The sequence below is a fragment of the Lates calcarifer genome, linkage group LG7_1 (genome assembly GCF_001640805.2).
Source record: "Lates calcarifer isolate ASB-BC8 linkage group LG7_1, TLL_Latcal_v3, whole genome shotgun sequence".
Lineage (NCBI taxonomy): Eukaryota > Metazoa > Chordata > Actinopteri > Centropomidae > Lates > Lates calcarifer.
Window position 1 is genome coordinate 201,093 of NC_066839.1, and position 21,308 is coordinate 222,400.

Here is a 21,308-nt window from a genome sequence, read left to right on the forward strand (position 1 = left end):
GTGAGGTCGGCACATGTTAAAGGAACATTCCACTTTATTTATCCTCATGGGTCCATTGATCAGGAATATGTAATAAAACAGTGTGTGTACCTGGAGTGACATCATCAGGTGTTTGTTTTCAGGTGTACCTGTGGAGGAGGCAGAGCCGGAGCAGCAGGTGACAGGCGGGGTTTAAAACCTCCGGACTGACACGGCTTCATTCTCAGCCAATCAGTGTGAAGATCTCTGTGATGATGGGAGGGGGCGGGGTCAGCCCCACCTGCACACCAGGGGGGCGGAGTCAGACCAGGAGAGACTGAGCCAATGAGAGAGGAGAAAAGCACAGAGACATTTAGACGTGAGGAGGTGGACAGAGCTGATGACGAGCAGTGGGAAAATATAAATACTGAAAATCAATAAACCTGATCAAAGTGACTGATCAGCGACTGAAGACACTGACGAGTCTGTACCTGTTTGATTTCACCTGTATCACCTGTGTGATGATGATGATGATGAAGATCAGTCAGGGTCTGTTGTTTCTCCTCCAGCAGGTGACTCAGCCACAGGTACAAACAGACAGACAGACCTTCGACCAGAGAAACAGTCTGGTGACACCTGGTGGGCAGGTGAAGCATGACAGGTGACTGTAGAGGAGGAGAAACGGGGGGCAAACAATTAATGTATTTACAAGGAACATAAATAAAGTTACAATTAAAATGTAAAGTGTACAGTGTGTTAATGTAACGTGTAATGGGGGGGGGGGTTAATAATGAATCATTAATAATTAATAATAATGAAATAATGAAATGAAATATGTTCAATATGAGACTTTTAGATTTTATCAGGACGGAAATATTCAAATTCTGTTAGAGACGTTTAGATCAACATCATCACACAGACAGACCGGAGCCAGGAGAGAGAGAGTGTGTGTGAGTGTGTGTGTGTGTGTGTGTAGGTTAAAGGGGCTGTGAGATCTGCACACACTTCGCAGCTGAGTTTGTGGCCGTGATGGGCTGCTCTCTCTCGGTGAAGGACCCGGGCTCCGGGCCGCCGGGCGGTGCTGAGGACGGGGGGGAGGATGAGGTGGCCCAGGTGAGTCTGAGCGCGGAGGAGCGGCAGGTGATCAGACGGAGCTGGACTCAGATGCAGGAGGACATTAGCAGGGTTGGCGTCATCATGTTCCTCAGGTGAGTCCCTAATCAATCCTAAACAATCGATATCCAATAAAACGCGCCAGAGGTTAATCAATGATCAACTCACAGGAAAAAGTTTTACACGGCACAGGTGATATTTATAAAGTGAAGCAGGTTTCCCGCCTTTCTGTGGCTCGTGAAGCAGTGATGTCATAGACCTGATCAATACTGTGATGTAAAAGTACAGTAACTAATAATATTGATCAATACTGTAACCGATCAGCTGTTTGATCAGTGACTTTAACACATGGATCCACCAACTCTTCTCACCAATAATCGATCAATAAGAACCTGATCAGAGCTCAGCTGTTATCAGTCACTCATCAATAAGTCATGACGTCACTGAGGTCATCACGAACAGAGGTCAAAGGTCAACAGGTTCAGTCAGGTTGGTTTGAGTGAACTGTCTCTTTAACAGCTCTGAGGTGTCCGGCTGTTTGTGTTACCTGTGTTTACCTGAGTGATGTCACAGCTGCTTTATGCAAAACCTGATGAACACTGTGTTTGTTTCCTCTGTGACCTTTGACCTCTGTGGTTTTACTTCATTAAACCTGGGTCCAGATTTACAGACGACCAGAGGGTTCCACAAACGTCTCCTGTTACACACGAAATACAATTAAAACTGTCTGACATAGACCTGGTCCTGTAGACCTGGTCCAGGACCAGACCCCCCATCCTGACCCTTCTGAGGATCAAAACCAGAACACAAAGAACCGGTTCAGATCCTGACAGTTTTTCTTCTTCTCCTCTGAGGTTGTTTGAGACTCACCCTGAGTGTAAAGACGTCTTCCTCATGTTCAGAGACCTGGACGATCCTGAGGCTCTGAAGGCCAGCAGAGACCTGAGAGCCCACGGACTCAGGTCTCACACACACACACACACACACACACACAGAGAGAGAGAGACACACACACACAGAGAGAGAGAGAGACACACACAGAGAGAGACACAGACACCTCCACCTGCAGGTTTTCAGATTGTGGTCTGGTCTCTCTGCAGGATCATGTCCGTCATTGAGAAGATCGTGGCCAGGATTGACCAGGACGAGCGTGTGGACCAGCTGATCCTGGATCTGGGCAGGAAGCACTACCACTACAAGGCCCTGCCAAAATACTTCACAGTCAGTCTGAGCTGCTGTCAGCGAGCTTTAATGTGTCTGTTCACACCTGCTCTGTGTCTCTGCTCACCTGTACAGTCACTGAACAGGTGACGAACAGGTGATATTTGAGTCAGAGTCAATGTTTCCAAACAACGTTCGTGTTTCACTTGATAAAAACCTGGTGGAGGAGCTGAACGTCTGCAGAGGTGTGACTCACCTGTCTGCAGTGATGTCACAGTGTGCTGAGGTACACTGTGACATCACTGTGACATCACTGCTCTCTGGAAACTCAAAACTCCCGTCGTCTTATCTGTTTGCTTTAACCCCACCCGCCCAGAGCTGTGCCTGTGTGTTTATTAAACAAACTCTCTCTCTCTCTGTCTTCAGTTTGTGGGGGCGGAGTTTATCCGGGCGGTGCAGCCAGTCCTGAGGGAGCGCTGGAGTCCAGATCTGGAGGAGGCCTGGAAGGTAAACAGACCTGCCCGGCAACCGGCGTTTGATTGGTCCTTCAGAGTAAACAGAGGAAAACGAGCCTGATAAAAGATGATTAAAGATGATTCAGGGAGCTTTAATCATGCAGCAGGGCACAGGACGAACAGAGGAAGGCTGCCTGTGTGCAGCAGCTGGGTGCAGACCTCAGGCTGGGAACCATGGTTTGACCCCCCTAACCTAACCCCACGTCCCAACTGATCAGGTTTTTAAAGTCCTCCACAGAGACTGTGTATGAGGACACCAGGTCAGGAGGTTTACCTGTGGGTCCTGACTCTGGAGCAGACCTGGTTCCATGGCGACAGAAACCGTCAGTTTGTTTCTGTTGAGGCTGAAACTCAGAGAATTGAAAACATTTTCCAGGTGAAACAGAAACAGGTGGATTTAAAGAGACAGAACGTTTCACCTGAAGCAGAAACAGTGAAAACAGTGTAATGTCCCTTTAACACAGAACCGCTCACACACCTGATTTGAATGTTTATCTGTTCACCTGGAGTTTATTTACCCAACTCACCTGCACAGCTCAGTCTGCTGAGCTCACACTGCCCCCTGCTGGACCCCCAACACACTGCAGCTCAACCCGAACCCACACACCTGGGGGAGTCAAAGTTAAAGTTCTACTCACAAACAGAGTCTAAATGTCGTGGTTTAAATGTGGATTAGTTTGAAGCATCTGACAAAGGTTTATATTGATGTTTGTGTTTGGTACAGTTTGTAGAAATTACCACTAATTTACAGCTGCAAAGTTTCCAACCAGGAATATTTCCAAAATTCCCCAGTTTAACTTCCCAGGGAAACTTTCTGTAAATTGACCTGAAGGTTTCGGCTCATTGACATGATGTGGTGTTTTCATTCATCCAGACTCTGTTCCTGTACATCAGCAGCACCATGAGGAGAGGCTTCAGGCAGGAGGAGGAGGAGGAGAGGCTTTGAGGAGGAAGAGGAGAGGAGGAGAGGCTCTGAGGAGGAGGAGAGGAGGAGGAGGAGGAGGCGTTTCTAGTTTCACTCGAGGTTTAAGGTTTTGAATGTTTTTGTCGATGTAGCATTCTGCTGTGAGCTCTTATTTTGAAATCGCTGTGTTTCATTACCTGTTGAAACATCTGTTTCCTGTTGGTTGATAAAAGAATAAATCTTGATTAATCCATCAGCTGCTGTGTTTTGATCCAGATGTTCTGCAGCTGTTTTCTAGAAGAAGGTCAGAGGTCAAAGAGACGTGAAGCAGCAGAGTGCATGAAATCAGTTTATTACAAATGAGGTGGTGATACAGAGAAATCCAGTGGGTGATGAACACATGAGTCCAGACGTGAGAGGATGATGAAGAACTCAGGACTTTTATTCTGGTAGAAACAACCGTCACATGATTGATGCATAAAAAAGGTTTCAGAATAAATATGAGCCGCGCGTTCTATAGCTTCTCATGCACTGTAACAAAAACACAAACTGCAGGTGGACCGCTCTACCTGTCACCTGTAGCAGCAGCAGTTACATCATCACAGCATCAGCCAATCAGGTTTGTGATGTGGGCAGGTGATAAATTAATACATTCTGGACGGCGGCAGAGCACGAACACACAACGACTGAAGAAATAAATCCAGAAGAATCTCAGCTCAACCCATCTCCACAAATGAAAAAGTGCACATTTGGTGAACTAGCCGCAAACTCTCACCTGCCTCAAGCTACAGGAAACATGCACTTTACAAAATAAAAGCCTGAAATATTCAGTTTCTCCACACAGACACTTAGACACAGCTCAGTGAAATCCTCCCTTTCTCTGTTTCAGCTGCAGTCGGTTAGCTTAGCTTAGCACGACATCCACCTTCACATGATTTTATAAGATTAAAATGTCTGAGAGGAGAGATGAGCCTGTCAGTCCAAACTGAGGGATTCACCTGAACACAGCTGCTCAGACCTGATGTTAACCACATCTCAGTGGCCTGACTAAAAACAGCAGATTACCAATGGAGGTTCTGAATAGAGCTTTGAGTAGCTAGGCTAACAGTTTCCCCCTGCCTTCAGTCTTTGTGCTAAGCTAAGCTAAGATAAGCTAAGCTGAGCTAACCCCAGCCTGGACCTCTGACAGCTCCACAGTGACGCCCCGACTGCTTCACAAAGACACACACAAACAACACATTGAGACTACAGCACACACACACACACACACACACTCTACACAGGTGTTTCACTTCCTCCTCTCTCTGCAGAAAAGGTGAAAAATGTAAATGACTCAATCATAAAGCACTTTTTTTTCCTAAGCCTGTGATGGACACTGAATCTAAACAAACACAACCCCTGAACCTGGAAACTTCTCCAGAGGTTTCAACTGACACCACAATCCTGAGAGGTGGAGGTGACAGGTGGAGATAACTCCTGTCTGTCCCTGTGAAGACTGTCAGATCGGGTTTTAGGATCTGTATGTACAACAGCCTGGCCTCTGACCTCTGCAGCTGCAGGTGATGCCTCAGTGAGGAGCCTTTAATCCACTCATTAGGACAAGACCTTCATGGTCACCTGATCTTTACCTGTATATATGAGACGAACAGAACTTCACCTGTGACTTTGTTCACCTGGAAAACACCTCAACAGTTTCATTTGTCATGTGACTCTGACGGAAACATTTCTGTCTCTGAAACGTCTCATCAGTTCATCAGGTCATCAGTCACTCATCAGCCAGTGTTGTGTTTCTTGTTTTCATTCATTGTGATGGAGGAAGGCGATGTGTTTAAGGACCAGCAGGACGTTGGATCAGCTGATTAGTTTGAGGTCAACAGACGTTTCACAGAGAACTCTCGGACATTCAGCGACAGCCGACCTGAAGCAGATTCACAGTAATCACAGATGAGACGTCACAGGACAGGCAGCGCAAACATTCAGTAAAATATAGCATCACATCTTTGTACTTCACAGACTGGCGGAGACAGGGAGGTTTCCTGTCTGCGAGGCAGAGGCGTCGGAGCAGCTTGGACCTTCTGATGAAGCTATGACCTTCACCAGACACACAATCTATCATCTGTTCAAACGCAACAACAGATTATCAAAGCACAAAGTTTATCTATATATACGTTTGTACATCATCCACGACTACGGCGGCATGAGCAGCTGCTTCTTTTTGTAGCTTCGACTAATTGTGTTGAGCTTGTGCGATGTGGAAGCAGTTCTACATGGTTATATTATAGTTGCCACTCAAAATGCTTTTGTTCTCACTGACTGGATCACTGGATACAAATGAGAGGTTTGTTTGGACAGTTTCTGTGAATCCACACCAGCAGCAGCAGGGAAACACCACCAGTCCAACACCAAGTCCACGTCACCGTGGACCGACGCAGAAAAACGAGCGCAGCAGCGCGACTGAAGTCAGTCTGTGAGGGTTAAAAATACTGTGCTTTGGAAATCTAACAGTAAATCTGAATTAGACTTTGGCTGATATGAAGCGTCCGGTCAGATCAGAGCTTTACAAACTCATACGTTAACATGAACAAAGTTTGAAGCTCATTAAAACCTATATATGACCTGAACGCAGCGTCAGTCTCGTCAGTTAGATGAATCTGTGTCTCAGTCTGGAGGTCATCTTCTTTAAAGGATCTTTAAAGACTGATGGTGGGTCCTGCAGTTTAGAAGCCTGGTCCTGTACTTCAGACAGTCTGTGGCTGAATATGAAAGGAACTGACTGATACGACCACAGAAACCTTTTCTCCTACAAAGTGTAAAAAGACTGAACCATGACTGAGATATCTACAGCAGCTGCAGGGATTCACAGCCTGTTAACCCATGACAGCATCGACCAGGCTGCAGTTTTTTTTGTCCGACACATTCAGTTTGTTCCCACCTCAAATTTAAATCAGTCCAGATCCAAATGAACAGTTGGACCTTGAGTTCAGATCTCATTTCTCTCAGTGCTGAGACAAACTCACACTGGAAATGTGACCTTTGTAAGAGACGTCCTCCTGAAGCAAGACACAGCTTCTATGTTGACCACAGAAATAACCTGTCAGCTGACGAGTTGGGCGGTCTAAAGACTAACTTCACAATCAGCTGACGTCGGTGCTGAGCTACATCTCCCGGTGTGGCTGCTGATCTAAACACCTCTGACTGCTACAGAAACAAACTATCACTGACGATCGGGGGCCTGTGGCTGCTGAGGGTGTGGATCTACAGTTCCTATCCAGAGGTGCTACGGTGGCCGGCTCAGGCCATGTAGTGGGCCCCGTCGGGTCCACGAGGTGGTCGTTTGGTGCTTTCATTGGCATTGGAGGAGGGGGGTGTGACCCGGGGTTTGGAGGAAGGCTTCTTCTCTCTGGAGGACGGGCGGGTCTGACTGATGGATGACGTCCCAACGGCTGCAGTTTGAAGACCCCCACTAGGCTCTACGATGGTATTTATTACTACGGCAAGAAGAAGAGGACATTCATGAATCTATGTCTGATTCAGTCTCAGACTCTATGACAAAGAAAGGACCAGGATGTTTCCAGGACACCAACATGTACCTTCAAGCTGCCTCTGGACTCTTCTCAGCTCTTTCAGAATGGAGGTAATCTCCTGTGACAGGAAACAGAAACAGAACAGAAGGTTCTAGCTTCACTCATTTTAAAACCTGACTGTTATTAAAAACAAGAACTGAGTTTTCAGAGGAACCTTGTTGGAGGTTTTTAGGATGGGGACTTCATTCTCAGCATTGATCTTGGCCTCAATCTCCTCCCAGACCTCGGCCTTGTTCTGGAACAAAACCCTGAGACAAACACACTGCAGGGTTAAAATAAAGGAGCAGACTCTGACGAGCCCAATACTGGACCTGGACAAACTTGGCCTTATTAAGAAATGTTGACTTTGTTCTACACATGGAGCGTTTCACAGCCTCAAATCTGGACTTTAAATATCACAGAAGGATCTTTTCTAACATCAGTTGTGTCAGTAAATGTAAATGTCCTTACTTCATCTTCTCTGCCAGCTGCTCTGTGTTCTCTCTGATGGCCTGAGACAGCTGAGACACTGGATTCAACATCAGGTTGTCCAGAATCACCTGAAACATTCAGATTCAGAGACAGAGGAAGTGGTGTGATGAAGACGAAGACGTCAGACCTGAGCAGCAGTTTACTTCCTGTTTTCCCAGCGCACCAAAACTAACTGCAGCACTTCAGTCGTGTTAAAGTTTCATTGTGAACTGTTGATGTTTGGCTACGTTCACCCTGCAGGTGTTCAGGCCCAGCTCTCCATCACTTTACAGAACTTTTTATCATCTATTTTCTGTTTACCTTGTGAGGGGCAGGGCCTAAAGATGGTTGAGTCATATAAATCATGGCGTTGATTTTCCTGAACCTGGTCAGTGCCTAAATACTCATGCAAACTAACCAGCAACTAGCTAACTAGCTAGGAACATGCTGACATTGGCCAGAGATTTGTTTCACTGAAAGTCAAACACCGCTGCCTTTGTGACTGCCAGATTTAGTCTTAAAAGATTTGTTGTCACATGTTGTAAACTGTTTTAACTGAAAATAAATTCACCAACTGATAAAATCATCAGTAAATTCAGGCGTCTACAGCGTAAAGACTTAACTAAAATGATCAGGTGTCAGCTGAAGAGTAAAGGTCAGATTTGTGGCACACTGAGCTGCAGTGTGAACGTAGCCTCAGTGGGATTAGACAGTGACCTCTTCACGATTCCACGGACGGCGCTGCTTTGAACCGGGCTCCGGCTCATTCATGTTTGTGTCCAGGTCCGAGATGGCAGCAGAACCTGGAGGAACCTTCTGGTAGTTTAAACTGGCCTCAGGGATATGTTGGACCAGCTGGAAAGAGAATAGAGGGAGTCTGGCTCTGGTGATGCAACCTCTGAATATGGGTCATCAAACCAGCGAGCAGTTGGCCGGTAATGGCGGTGCTCTGTGAATGCATGCACCAAGTCAACATGCAGCTGCGATGGTGGAGGCCAACAGTGTATGCAGTGAATTTTAGTACCGCTGGGATACAGCGAATTAACGACGACAGGGAGACGTGGGAGTGCAGGAGGATCCTACTGGTCACCAGCTACAGCTCCATGAATGGTCCCACAGTAAAACCAGTTCATTAATGTGCAGGGCAGTGGAAGCCTATTGACAACAGAACTACAGAGCGAGCACAAAACAAATCTGAGCAAGAACCAGTCTGACAATCAAGGTCTCAGGGAAAGCAGGAAAGGATTTTAAAGGTAGATGAGAGTAGGACACAATCAGATGGAGTTAAATAAAGTATTGTGGTGTCCGTCAGAGTTTGGGTCAGGTTCAGTGGAGCAGGGCAGGCTAGAGCTGGTTTGGGGAGAGGTGTAGTGTAGGGTGGAGGAATGTCAAGTACAGTAGAATGGAGGAGCACAGGACAGAGATTAGTTGGGTCAGGTAAAGTGTGATATACTGGGTTTGGTTGAGATTAGAGTTATGCTACATCCACATTAATACCTTTTAGTTAAACCTCATCACTGTCGCTGTGGTTACACCTGGTGTTTGGAGTTTTTGAGTCTCTAAAACAGAGACTTTTGGAAACACTGCTGCTCCTGTTTTAGTTTGAAAACTCTCTGGCTGTGTTTTAGTCTAGACAGACAGAAATGATGATGCAGATGCCCACGTTCACTTCCTGATTGGTTCTGATCACGCGCGACATATCCTTCCCCGATTGGTCATGACCCAATCATGTGACCCATTTCAGCCTCGACCACCAGTGGTGAATCTAACATGGAGAATGAATTGAAGTGTTGCTGACCTCAGTGTCTTTGTTGGGCAGTTGAATTCTTACTTTTCACCTTTGTTGTTTCTTGTAGTATTTTCTACAGCTGCAGAGTAAACATGTAAGTTGTGAAGTGAATGGTCATGTGATCCGTGTCTGTAGGTGTGTTTGTATGGACAGAGATTACTTCTGCTAAAACACTTGTCTGGACGGAGACTATTTTCATTTTAATTTTTTAGTAGAGCAGTGTTGGGCCAGGTATTTAGATTTATTTAGTTAGAGTTGGATCAGGTCGGTACCAGAAGACTAATTCCAGTTGGTGTTTGTTCCAAACAGGACCAACAGTCATTAAACCAAGAGCAGTGTAGAGCTGTCAGTACACGTCATGTCTGTACACCTGATCGTCAGTTTTCGACCCTACAGACCGACTCCAGCTCAGATTTGTTTTGTGTTAACTCAGTAGTTTTGTTAATAATCTTCTGGACCAGACCACTCAATCAGACAAATCTTAAATTTATAAAAATCTAATGTGCTTCAGAACAATCCAACACAGGTGAGAGGGGAGTGTTAGGATCAGTCATGGGAGGGGTGGGATGGTGGTGGAGGAGAACCAATCACAGTGCAGGAGGATTGATGAGCTGGAGTTAGACACCTGAGATGGTCGAACCCCACGCAAGTATGGATAAGATGGCGTCTGTGCAGCAGAACAGAGAAATGAATCATGAGAATCCAAAGCGTGATGATCGACCTGCAACCCGACATTCAACTGCAGGAAACAGGACTTTTCCTCTCAGCTCACCTCTGATGCTCTGAGTGTCATAATCAACAGAGATGATAAGAAGACCAAGATTACAGAAAACGTCTCTGATCTAAACTAGGAACACACCAGAAAACCTTTAGAGTAACACTGACCGTCTTTGCTACCTGATTCAGACTGTCCCCATTATAAAATCATTGATTATGGACAAATCACTAATATAATGAGGTTTATAAATCGTGTTGTGTGTTTCCAGTTTTAGAAGCTGCGGTACGTGTGGTGGTTGTGGTGATATGTTTGGGATGTTTGGCGGTTCGTGGCCCACCTCCTCCCTGGCAGAGATGGTGGAGGCTGGTGTGTTGGGCAGCGAGCTGGGTGAGGTGGTGGTGCCCATGCCAGAGCTTGGTGAGTCTCCGTCACCGGCAACATCGTGGATTTCCTTCGCCAGGATGGCCAGGTCTTTGGCCAGGTCCTGACTGAGCCTGGGGGGAACACAAACAGAAGAAGGAGGTTTGAGTGACCTGGGGACAGTTTGGATTAAATGTACATTTAGATGTATCTTTGTTTTTTTTTACTTGGCGATCTCTGCGCTGTGTGTGGACCAATTCTGGTAGGGGTCAACCTCGTTCTGGTCTTCGTCCTCCTCCGTCTCCACGGAAACAGACTTGGATCGAGTGGCGACCGTCCGGTGACCACGGGGAGTCTGAGCGGAGGTGGAGGGATGGGAGGACCGTTTGGCTTTAGGAGTACCAGCAGTCGTTTCATATTCTTCCTCAGAGGATGAGGAGAAGTCTGAGCCCTTCTGTCTGCGACGGGAACCTGTAAATATTTTAATTTAGATGAATTTCACCAGGTGATTGTCTGTCAAATCATTTAACAATGTGATGGAAGTGAAACACTCCTGGTTCAATCATCACGACAAACAATGAGCTGGTGTAAGCATCATCCAATTAGAGAGCTTCAGAGTCTGTTGCTGTGCAGCTGATGGCAGATGAAGTTAAAACTTGACATTTAAAGAACTTGTGCAGACATTTGACTCAATTGACTTTTGGTTTTTGCATCAGTTTTAGTTTAATATGTTATTCGGAATATGAAACAACTGAGGCGTCTCCATAGCAACAGCTGCTGAGGCTTACAACCAACAGAGAATTTACTACTCGTCATAACATTGCTTTGACATTTGCCCTTAGTTAGAGCCAGGATATGGATTTATACAGTGAGGCACAGTCACATCCTAATTCCAGACATGACTGAGGTTGATGGAGACTGATGCTGTGAAGCTGTGTTTCCATGGTAACAGCAGCAGACTCTACAGGCTCGGCAGCAGTAACCCACCAGGGACTGAAATCTGACGTGATCCACAGTGATAATAAAAGGGCAGACGACACTAACTGAACACTAAAACAAAGCCTGGTTAAATGAATCTCTAATGTTGTTAAATGTGTTGAAATATCTGTGCTCAGCTGCTGTGCTGTCACATGGTTAGAAACTCAGTTTATCAGGTGGTCGTCAGACTGAATCACAACATGGATGAAAATGTCCCCTCTTCACCTACTGAACTGAGGATCTGTCTGGTCAGACTGATTTCTTATCTTCATCATTTAACAATTTCTCTTTTGTTCAAAGAAAAAAGATTTTGTAGAAAAACTATTTTATATTTCTCAAAGGAAAGGGCAATACACATCAGTGAAGGCACATGGAGTCATATTGTTTGACAGCTGTGGTAAAAAAAATATCATATTAGTGTCTGCACCCAAACTCAGCAATGATATCAGCTGATATCACAGAACCTAACCTCAGGAGACTGAAAAAACCTGCTGGTGACACTGAGGTGACAGCTGCATTAAAAGAACTTTGAGTTAGTCTGAAATGTTACAGTGCTGATTAAAACTGACCAGTCTGTTAGATAATCCTCATGGAGAGAGACAAGACCACATGACTTGCTAAATAAAACAAAACAATGCAATGCATTAATGAGACCTGGAAACCAGACCAGGCAACAGCAGAATCAACCTCTGTTCCTCATCCTAGATCAGGAGATTACAGTTCAAATCATTGATACTCAAACAATAAGATGATCTGGCAACCACAGATTGAAGAAAAGTAGGAAAAGACAATGTATGTATTTCTAAAACCTGAAAACACAGTCAGTCAGGACTCACCAGTGTTGGGGTACTTGGCTCCAGTGGACCGGGTACGGGTCAGCGGCTGCTTCCCTGGAGCTCCAGTTCCTCTGCTAGCTGCCTGCCGGGCATCACCCACTGACGTCTTCCTGGTGGTAGGAACAGACTCTGAGTTCCGATTGGAGAAACCGGACCGGCCCGTGGAGGAGGACGTCTCGTTGTCACTGGGAGCTGTGAAAGACCCGGTCCTCTTCCTGGGCATGGCTAAGATGTCCAGCCTGGACAGCTTCTTCCCCTCAGCGGACACTTTGGTCGGTGCAGTAATATTGTCCGAATTCTGGGACCCCCGGTCAGTTTCGGCACCTTCATTGTCTGAGGCCTCACCCAGTCGTGCCCGACGAAGCATGGATGCTCGGGTTGGCCGTGGTGCTGACAGGCTGTTGGAACGTGTCAGAACCTGCTGAGTCGCTGTCTTGGGCATCTTTCCATTGTCTTCTTTCTGAAGCGGGGCAATGAGTTTCTTGCTGCGGCTGGACAGACGGGAAGTTTCATGGTCAGATGATGTAGTTTCAGTCCATTGTGGACCAGAACCCTGCTGACCCTCAGACAGATCCAGAGAGCCACGATTCCCTGCACTGCGGCGCATCTGGAAGCGCTTCGCTGCCTCTGCCTTACTTGATGCATCAGCAGTCGCCTGGCTTCGGCGTTTCTCTGACAGCCGTTCACGGGCAGTGAGCTGCCGTCCTTTTTCTTGGATGGACGGGCTGGAAGAGGACTTCTCCTTCTGAAGGCTGCTGATGGCCGGACGCTTTTTAGAGGAGCTGACTGGAGCATTTTTGCTACTCACTTGGCTAACGGTGCTTGCTGTGTCCACATCCGACTCACCAGAGAGGGAATCGTCCATGTGGCTGGAGGAGCCGCCCTTCTTTGAGCTGCGACCAGAACCAGATGAGGGGAGCTTGGTGTCCAGAGAGGACAAAGTTCCCTCAGCCTCCTGTAGGAAGGACTGAGTTTCCTGGATGTTCTCCCTCCTCTGCTCCATGTCTCTGATGGACGGGTGACTGGAGATGTGGGGGAGTTTCTTCATCTGGATGGTGTCACTGGGCCGGTCTTTGGTGAAGCTCTCCTGCCGGACAAAGGAAGACATGCAGCTGTCTTTAGTTGGGACAGAATCCTTGTCCTGTGTTTGGAGGTTTGGAGCAGAGCTGTTGGGTTTGACTCCTGTCCTTCTGGGTTCATGCCCACTCAGGTGTCGGATCAGGACTGTGGTAGGGGGAGTTTTTGCTGGGGGCTCTCGTGTCCTCTCAGACTGTACCGGGCTCCGGGACTGATCAGGTTTGCCTGGATGGTCTTCAGAACCAATGTAGAAGGAGGTGGATTTGGTGGATGGAGACACCTTCTCCTGACCTTTAAACTGTGGACCAGTGACCCCTGGAGACGTAGCTCCAGTCCTGGCCTGACTCTTCTTTGTTTTCTCCAGAACAGGTCCATCATCTGAGCGGCTGGCATCACTCAGGCTGTCTGGATCCACATCGTCCTGAACGGACAGGCGCTGGGTAGAGTCTTGTGCGCGGGGAGGACCGGAGACTCTGTCCAGAGGTTCCTGGCCTTGGTAAGATTCATGGCGAATCAGGATACTTGGGGCAACACTGTCCAGCTTTTCTGGAGGCACCTGGGGCAACAGTCTTCTTGTCCTGGAGCTGTGACTGGACTCTGACTCAGAGTTATCGTAACTGTAACTTCCCATTGACCGACTCATCAGGCGCAAATCTACAAAAACAATTTGGTGCATTATCTTGACTTTTCATATTAATGTCTTTGATTGTCTAAAACATTTGTTTTGTATCTCAAATAATGATTATTTTAGTCCTTAATATATGTCCTGCACCTTTTTCACCCCAAAACATAAGATCATCAGTCCACATGATGGAGAGGATCTGAGCTTGTGTGTTAAGTGGTGTTTTTCTATACCAGTGTGAATATTATAGCATTGGATGAACTAGTCCACATCTGGGGAATGTGGTAAATCTGAGATAACAAGAGATCTCATTATTACCAAGGGGTGACTGCAAAAGCCTGTGATCAGATGTTATCATCCAGATAATATATCCATCATTGTATATAGATCTCATGTTAATACCAGGTGGAAATGGGGTTAGAGAGTATGGAGGTTTCATACCAAGCCATTAACACATCACATTTAAGTTGATTTATAACAAAATACTCAAACAAAAGTTTCACCTTCTAGACATTCCCCTTGAGGTGGAGTGGAACCAGGTTCAGCATAACTATCTGCCAGACTGGCCCAACGGGAAACCCACTTAGGTCCTTCCAGACCTGCTGCATGAGCAGCTGGAACCTAGAAAACAAAAAACGATGAACGACATTACCAGACATTAGAAATGTGGGACCAAAGAGTCCAACAAGACTTGACAGATTTAAATATGTATCAGGAGAAACTGAGGGAATACCAGTCTGCATGCACTGGGATCAGAACATGCTACACAGGGGTTTTTCCAGGTTCTGTTTCAGTTTTCCAGTGGTTTTTACCTGTATGGGGCCTGTTGGGGGGCCGCTGATAGCAGCTGGGATAAAGCCATGCAACGGGTCCACAGTGCTACCATCACTAGGCAGGTTAGCTTGCTCATCCTTGCCATCATTTATAACAGGTCTATACACTCCTGTGTTCACACCACTGTACTCTGGAGAGTCGAGGACACCAAACACCTGTCAGAGCACAGGGCATGCATGAGGAGGGGGGGCAGGACCACGGCAACAGGAAGGAGCAAGGACAAGAGGTTTCATGCATCCCTAAAGCAATTTAAAATGTACTGTATATAGGCATGTCTCACATGACAGTAGTTCCAGTTTTAAGTTTTGTCCAACACTGACAAGGGTCTCTAATCTGTGTTTATATTGACTATGTTACTGTGGACCACCTAATTCGGGGAGGCAACTCAAGGTTGGTCAGTCTTTTGCATATTATGACAGTATGGCTTTATATTTCCACTAGCCTCAACAAAGAAACAACTGTAAGTTTTTGTGTTTTACTTTTGTTAGTTCACCAGTAGCAACAGCAACAAGAACATTTGGTAATGCTTGGGACTGAGAACACATCATTTGTGATGAGCTGTTGCATTTGTACACAGGTAAAGAATCTCCCTACCCATCAGTGCTCAACACTATGAATGCTGCTTCACACAGGAGCCTGTGTGGCTGAAAACACTCAGGGTCGTACTTTAAGATCACTGTGAGTTCACCTGATCGATCATGTTGCGAGCCTCCTCCACCTCTTTGTCCTGTGACTCCGTCTCAATGGTGTAGGTCCCAGCGTCACTCAGACTGTCATCCTCCTCGTTCCTCACCATCCTCTGGGAACCTTTTGTGTCTCCTGCACGGACGGTCAGGGGCAGCATCGAAGACATCTGAGGTCCAGAGGAGTGGACCGGAGAGGCGGTCTGGCCAGCATTGTTGGGGAATGAGGGCTTTGAGATTGCTGGAGGCTGTAAGGGGGAGGATGGATAAGAGACTGAAGACAGCCCTGGAGGTTCTTGTGGGGAGGGAATTCTTGCATGAAGAGGCGACACCATCACTGGTGGAGCAGACATCGGTGGAGGTGACATCTTGTCCCTTGTTGGGGAGGAGTCCTGTGGACTTGAATCCTTCAGGAATTCAGCAGCGAACTCCTGGGCAAGCTTGGACTTCTTCCCGACGCTGCCGAAGGGTCTGATGATGATGCCAGAGGAGGAGCGAGAGGAGGAACTTGACGAGGCCACCTCCCCCTCTGTCTTCTCCCTCTTCAGAGAGCTTGACCTCTGGGGTCCGCCGTGGCCCTGACCCTTCAGAGGCACCGTCACCTGCTGGGTGGGAGGGATGTGGCCATGCACGGATGCTGGCCTCTCGCCACCTTTCCGCCGCTCTAGCTTGGCCTTCAGGGCGGAGTACGAGTCAGCGTGGGCGGGGTTGTGTGTGAAGGATTGTGAGCGCTTTTTGCGTGGGTTGTCGTCAAAGAACTCGATGATGAAGGCCTGCTGGGTGAGGTGCTCAGGGGGCCCCTGCTTGGGCATCTCTGTAGTGGGGGACGGAGGCTGAGGAGGGCTCTGGGACAGGGGCCGCTCAGGGGCCACAGGCGAGGCTGGGGCTTGTCTGGGTGGAGAGTATTGCAGTGGCTGGTGAAGCTTCTGCGTTGGAGCAGGGGTCTGACTGAGGACAGACTGACCTGATTGGACTGTCTGCTGCGACGCCTCAGACTGCTCTGATTGGATGGAGTGGTGAGAGTGGACAGAGTGGTGGGATTTACTCCTTCCTTTGAGAACTGGGTCCTCTGAGTCACTCTGGGTTCCATCCTCATGATGGTGACCTGGCCAAAGGAATAGAAATACAAAACCATTAATCAATATGTTTGATTTGAACATGAGGTGAGTTAGACCTGATGATCCCACTGAGAATCAACAGTCCACTCTGCACCAAGTAGCTTTCAGCTCTCTAAGGCTTACACCCTGGCAAGTCTCTCCCCTCGCTGTCTGTCATCTCTCCAAACTCCAAACAAAGTAGACACAAGTAGAACTAAAGTAGACTCTGCAGTTATGACTGACCTTTGAGGGTCTTGATGTTCATGGCGAGGTCGCTCTTGGTGCTGTAAACATCTTCACATGTCGGACGTCTCCTCATCATGCTCACATCACTGTGGACCAGCCAATCAGCCACCTTGCTCTCTGCCGACATCACCTCAGCAGGTGTGGCTGTGATGGTCGTCTTGGAGGGTGGAGCCTGCTGCTTCCTCTGGCGGGTGGAGAACTTGGTGACGTGGTCTTTGATCTTGATCTTGCCGGGCATGCAGTCGTCGAACTCGATGGTGAAGGAGGCGTGGCTTTGAACAACAGGTGGGGTCGGGGTGGGAGGGGAGGGTGGAGCCGGAGGTGTGTCCGTGTCCTTGGTGGGGATCTCGTGGAGCTCTGCCCCCGAGGCTTTGGGGTGTTGGAAGTCCTTGGTGGGGATCTCGAAGTAGCTCGGTTCACGGTGGTATGAGGGGAAGATGGTCTTTGGTTGGGAGTCTGACAGAGATCCAGAGAAATCTGGATCCACAGACGGAACATCTCTCTGCACTTCTGACGGAAACAGAGACGTTAGCAAAGACAAACAACAACAACAATAATAAAAATAATGATGATAAATGTATTTATTGTCTTTACCTGGATGTGGTTCATCGCTGGTCTGAACTTTACTCCCATAATCCTCCTCTCCCCACCAGGATGGCTGACCGTACAAAGGAGTGGGTCGACTCACTGGAACCTCTGAAACACACAGCGTCTTGTTATTTACAGACTTTATTTTATCTTTGTCTTAAATTCTGATTTATCACCTCTCCATTATAAACCTGTGACTCACAGACTGATCACATTAACATCAGGTGATAGAAGTGTAAATTTAAATTAATCTTCTAATGAGAAACGTATTAAACCATCAGATACTAAGACACAGATCACATCACTCTTTGTTATTTTGTGTTTAATTTTCCACTGATCACAGATCTGAACTCAAACTAAAAAACAGTGAAATCATCAGAAGGTTAAAACCTCAGGATCAGCACCAGCACAGCAGCTTGTCACAAAATATAAACCACACAGACGTCACAACATCCCACGCTGACCTCTGACACTGAACACCACAAACCTTTCAAAATAAAATGTACTACAGTAGTGGTCTTAAGTGCTGAAGTTGACGGCAACTGGACTTCTTTTAGGTTCCTGAAGACGTTTCACCTGTCACCTGAAAGACTTCTTAAGTTCTGAAAACTGGTTGAGTCCCAGGTATTTAACCTCTGGGGTGGTTATGGGAGTAAAAGACCCACCTGGTCGTTATGCGAGTCGTTAGGGTCACATGAGCCCAGGTGTGACTCTAGTGGCGTAGTAAGTGTCATACAACTGTCTGAGAACTGCTGATAAATCAGTGAGAGATTCCTGCTGTAGGATTTTATCTGTAGTACTATCTGCAGTATTATTTAAAGTAACTGTGTAGTATTTCCTTTTTGTAATGCATAGGGTTATTTGTGGTGATATTTGCAGTATTATTTGCAGTATTTCAGTTTGTGTGGTACCCTGTGTCAGAGTCTTGGTACTGGGAGTTTTTTCGGTTCTCGTTCGATCCTCCAGCTCCGACTTCTTCCCCTCTGAAGCCTTCAGACTCATCTGCAGCTGACTGCTGTACTTCTCATGCTGAAACAACAGACAACACACACCTCATCAGACCTGACAGGACCCGGATCTGTGTAGGAGTTCTGGTCCACGGACAGTTTTCAGTGTTTTCAGTCAGTAAAGTCTGAATCATGGTTAAAAACACAGCAGCTGTCTGAGTTAAACCTTTTCCAGTGACTGTATGAAAAGATGGATGACATGACAGCTCTCAAAGGTGAAGCTGAAACATCTGATCGCCCCCTGGTGGCTGGCTGCAGTACAGATCATAAACCCCGCCCCCTCCATGTTAACTAATGAGACAAACTAAAACCTTAAAGTAAAGTACAGTGTCCATCGATCACTGCTGCACAGACTCATATCCAGGATGTGTGGACATGTCGGCCATCTTTATATACCCAGAGCCAATCACTGCTGACCACTGTTTCAACTTAAAGATCCAGCTACACACTGACCTTCAGAGCCTCCTCTGGGACTTTGTGTTGACTTTTCTCCAAAACGTAGACATGAGAATGTGGAGAGAGAGTTAAGAAAAACACTGTCATTAAAAACTAACAGACATACAGCGAGAGGCGATGGCATCTAAAGGATATCGTATCCGAAGCGGATGATGTCAGACAGTTTGAGGGTGATGTAGGTCTGATCAGGAATCCTGAGGTCATTCACGAACGTCTGCAGAGACAAAAACAAACCACATCAACCACATCAACGCTGAAAACACTGAGAGATATGGAGGCCCAACTGTGCCAGAAAAAACAGATCAAATGCAATAAATGACAAAAAATAAATAAATAAATATAATAAATATAAATAAAAAAAAAATAAACATGAGTATTGTATGTGTGTTGTTGTTGTGTAGTGTGTGGCTGTCTCACCCCATTCAGGCTGCCCAGGTCTTTGACCAGGTGTTCGTCAGTTGTTGGGTTGTAGTTGATGACAGCGTGTTGTTTGTCCAACACTGCGAGACTGAGAAACAGAAACAGACCAACAGTCAGACAGACCCTCTCACCTGCAGCTCACCTGTCTAAAGGCTGTCTCACCGGTCCACAGACTGTCTCACCTGTCTACAGACCACCTCACCTGGTTTCAGACTGTCTTACCTGCAGCTCACCCGTCTACAGACTGTCTCACTGGTCCACAGACCACCTCATCGGTCTACAGACCGTCTCACCTGTCTCTAGAATGTCTCACCTGCAGCTCACCTGTCCACAGACCCCCTTACCTGTCTACAGACCACCTTACCTGTCCACAGATTGTCTCACCGGTCTACAGAGCGTCTCACCTGCAGCATGAGCTCGCAGTCCTCTCGGCCCACAAAGATCATCTCTTTGGGGAGGCGGTGTCGAGTGCCCGAGCTGCTTACCAGGAACCATGATGTCACACTCATCTTCACAGGCCTGCTGGGAAACCCCAGAGCATCCTGGGAAATGGAGGACAGACAGAGAGTGAGGAGAAGAAGACGATCCACGTCCTGTCAGACTGATGACGGAGGTCAGAGACAGAGATGCCGATTCACCAGGAAACACCTGAGCTCTATTTTATCTGTTGGATCAGGTTTTATGTCGATGTTTGAAACCAGCTGGGAAATTATAAATTAGTGATTAAAACGAGAGAAGGTTTGAGACAAACCGTCGAGAACATCTTCTATGTTTGTAGTTAAAATGTAATTTTACAGATTGAACTTTATAATAAACAGCAAACCCAGAGTGAGGGAACAAAGGAGCAGAACCACCGTGTGGAAATCTACAGGTTAATGATGCGTTCATGTGCTCATCAGTTTGAGTGTGGAGCTGATTTCAGTGACTTTATCATCTGCAGAGAAATCATCATCTGGTTTTAATAATCAGAGTGCGTCAGGTTCATAGTTACGTAGTTACTCAGTCTGAGTGGAAACAGCTGCTGTGATCAGTTATCAGGTGATGATGACCCATTGATCCATTGATCTGTCTGTTAAATGTCAGGTAATAATAACCAGGTGCAGCTCAGTGGTTCAGTGGTTGGTTCTGTTCCGGGTTCTCTCTGGTTCTCTCTGGTTCTCCAGAGTCCTCCCACAGTCCAAACACCTGCAGGTTAATGATGTGTAGGTGTGAATGTTAGTTTGTCAGATGACAGATGTTTTCTCTCCTGATGTTTCAGTCGCTGTGAGACAACTCTGCACCTGACTCAGGTGTTGAGTCGATCGACAGGAAGCCAGTTTCCTGGTCCAGATCCTCGGTCTCATCTAACTGATCATTCATTGATTATAGATTGTTGATCAGATATTTTATTGACGAAATGATTCATTGATCACAGCTCTGAGATAAACCTGCTGCTACAGGTCCAGGACCTGGACCAGGACCTGGACCAGGACCTGGACCTGGACTCAGATCTATTCCAGGTCTTAACAGGACGTCGTGTTTGTCTGTGACAGGAACCTGCTCTCCTCAGCTGCAGCTGTAAATAACAATAATCAATAATCAGCTGATTAATCAATAAGAAAATAATCCTCTCTGCAGCGCTGATGTCATTTCATGTGTTTTATCTAAAGACACACTCAGGTACAAATACTCAGGTATTAGTACTCAGAGGTACAGAAGGTACTCTGAGGTGTAACCTGTGATTCATCACATCACGTGACTCTGACCTGACAGGAAGTGTCCTTGGAGCGGGTCAACCTGTTCACCTCTGTGACATCATCATCATCTTCATCATCAGCCCAGCTCACCTGAACCGAGCCACACCCGGTACAATACACACACACACACACACACACACACACACACCGGATGCTGGATGAACCGCAACGGCTCG

General features: G+C 46.9%; 2 protein-coding genes across 4 annotated transcripts; one reads left to right on the forward strand and one right to left on the reverse strand.

Moving 5' to 3' along the window:
- The first annotated feature begins 812 nt into the window (after positions 1-812).
- Positions 813-4,705, forward strand: LOC108890021 (neuroglobin-like). Its single transcript, XM_018686762.2, has 5 exons — positions 813-1,166; positions 1,926-2,033; positions 2,172-2,292; positions 2,659-2,739; positions 3,622-4,705. Exons 1-5 carry the CDS (start codon positions 988-990, stop codon positions 3,691-3,693), a joined length of 561 nt encoding a protein of 186 aa, XP_018542278.2. The 5' UTR covers positions 813-987; the 3' UTR covers positions 3,694-4,705.
- Positions 4,076-19,938, reverse strand: cep170bb (centrosomal protein 170Bb). 3 transcript variants are annotated; one of them, XM_018686807.2, is made up of 18 exons: positions 19,794-19,938; positions 19,394-19,476; positions 19,112-19,190; positions 18,974-19,032; positions 18,425-18,542; positions 17,520-17,621; positions 16,923-17,435; positions 15,588-16,687; positions 14,878-15,054; positions 14,569-14,686; positions 12,367-14,097; positions 10,780-11,023; positions 10,530-10,686; positions 8,403-8,540; positions 7,686-7,774; positions 7,390-7,483; positions 7,242-7,293; positions 4,076-7,139 (listed from the first exon to the last, which is right to left on the reverse strand). In XM_018686807.2, exons 1-18 carry the CDS (start codon positions 19,903-19,905, stop codon positions 6,943-6,945), a joined length of 5,163 nt encoding a protein of 1,720 aa, XP_018542323.1. In that variant the 5' UTR covers positions 19,906-19,938; the 3' UTR covers positions 4,076-6,942. The 3 variants fall into 3 exon arrangements, with proteins under 3 accessions (XP_018542323.1, XP_050927505.1, XP_050927506.1); XM_051071548.1 differs by lacking the exons at positions 18,974-19,032; positions 19,112-19,190; positions 19,394-19,476; positions 19,794-19,938 and having other exon boundaries at positions 16,923-17,432; positions 18,425-18,795; XM_051071549.1 differs by lacking the exons at positions 8,403-8,540; positions 18,974-19,032; positions 19,112-19,190; positions 19,394-19,476; positions 19,794-19,938 and having other exon boundaries at positions 18,425-18,795.
- Between the last annotated feature and the right edge of the window lie 1,370 nt (positions 19,939-21,308).

What these genes read in the sequence shown, in the direction of transcription:
- LOC108890021 (XM_018686762.2), top strand. Translation starts at nt 988, where the DNA reads ATGGGCTGCTCTCTCTCGGTGAAGGACCCGGGCTCCGGGCCGCCGGGC. An exon ending in GGCGTCATCATGTTCCTCAG is followed by an intron (nt 1,167 to 1,925) that starts GTGAGTCCCTAA and finishes TTCTCCTCTGAG; the next exon opens with GTTGTTTGAGACTCACCCTG. An exon ending in ATCTGGAGGAGGCCTGGAAG is followed by an intron (nt 2,740 to 3,621) that starts GTAAACAGACCT and finishes TCATTCATCCAG; the next exon opens with ACTCTGTTCCTGTACATCAG.
- cep170bb (XM_018686807.2), bottom strand. Translation starts at nt 19,905, where the DNA reads ATGAGTGTGACATCATGGTTCCTGGTAAGCAGCTCGGGCACTCGACAC. An exon ending in GAACATCAAGACCCTCAAAG is followed by an intron (nt 16,688 to 16,922) that starts GTCAGTCATAAC and finishes TCCTTTGGCCAG; the next exon opens with GTCACCATCATGAGGATGGA. An exon ending in CCATCTCTGCCAGGGAGGAG is followed by an intron (nt 8,541 to 10,529) that starts GTGGGCCACGAA and finishes TTCTCTTTCCAG; the next exon opens with CTGGTCCAACATATCCCTGA.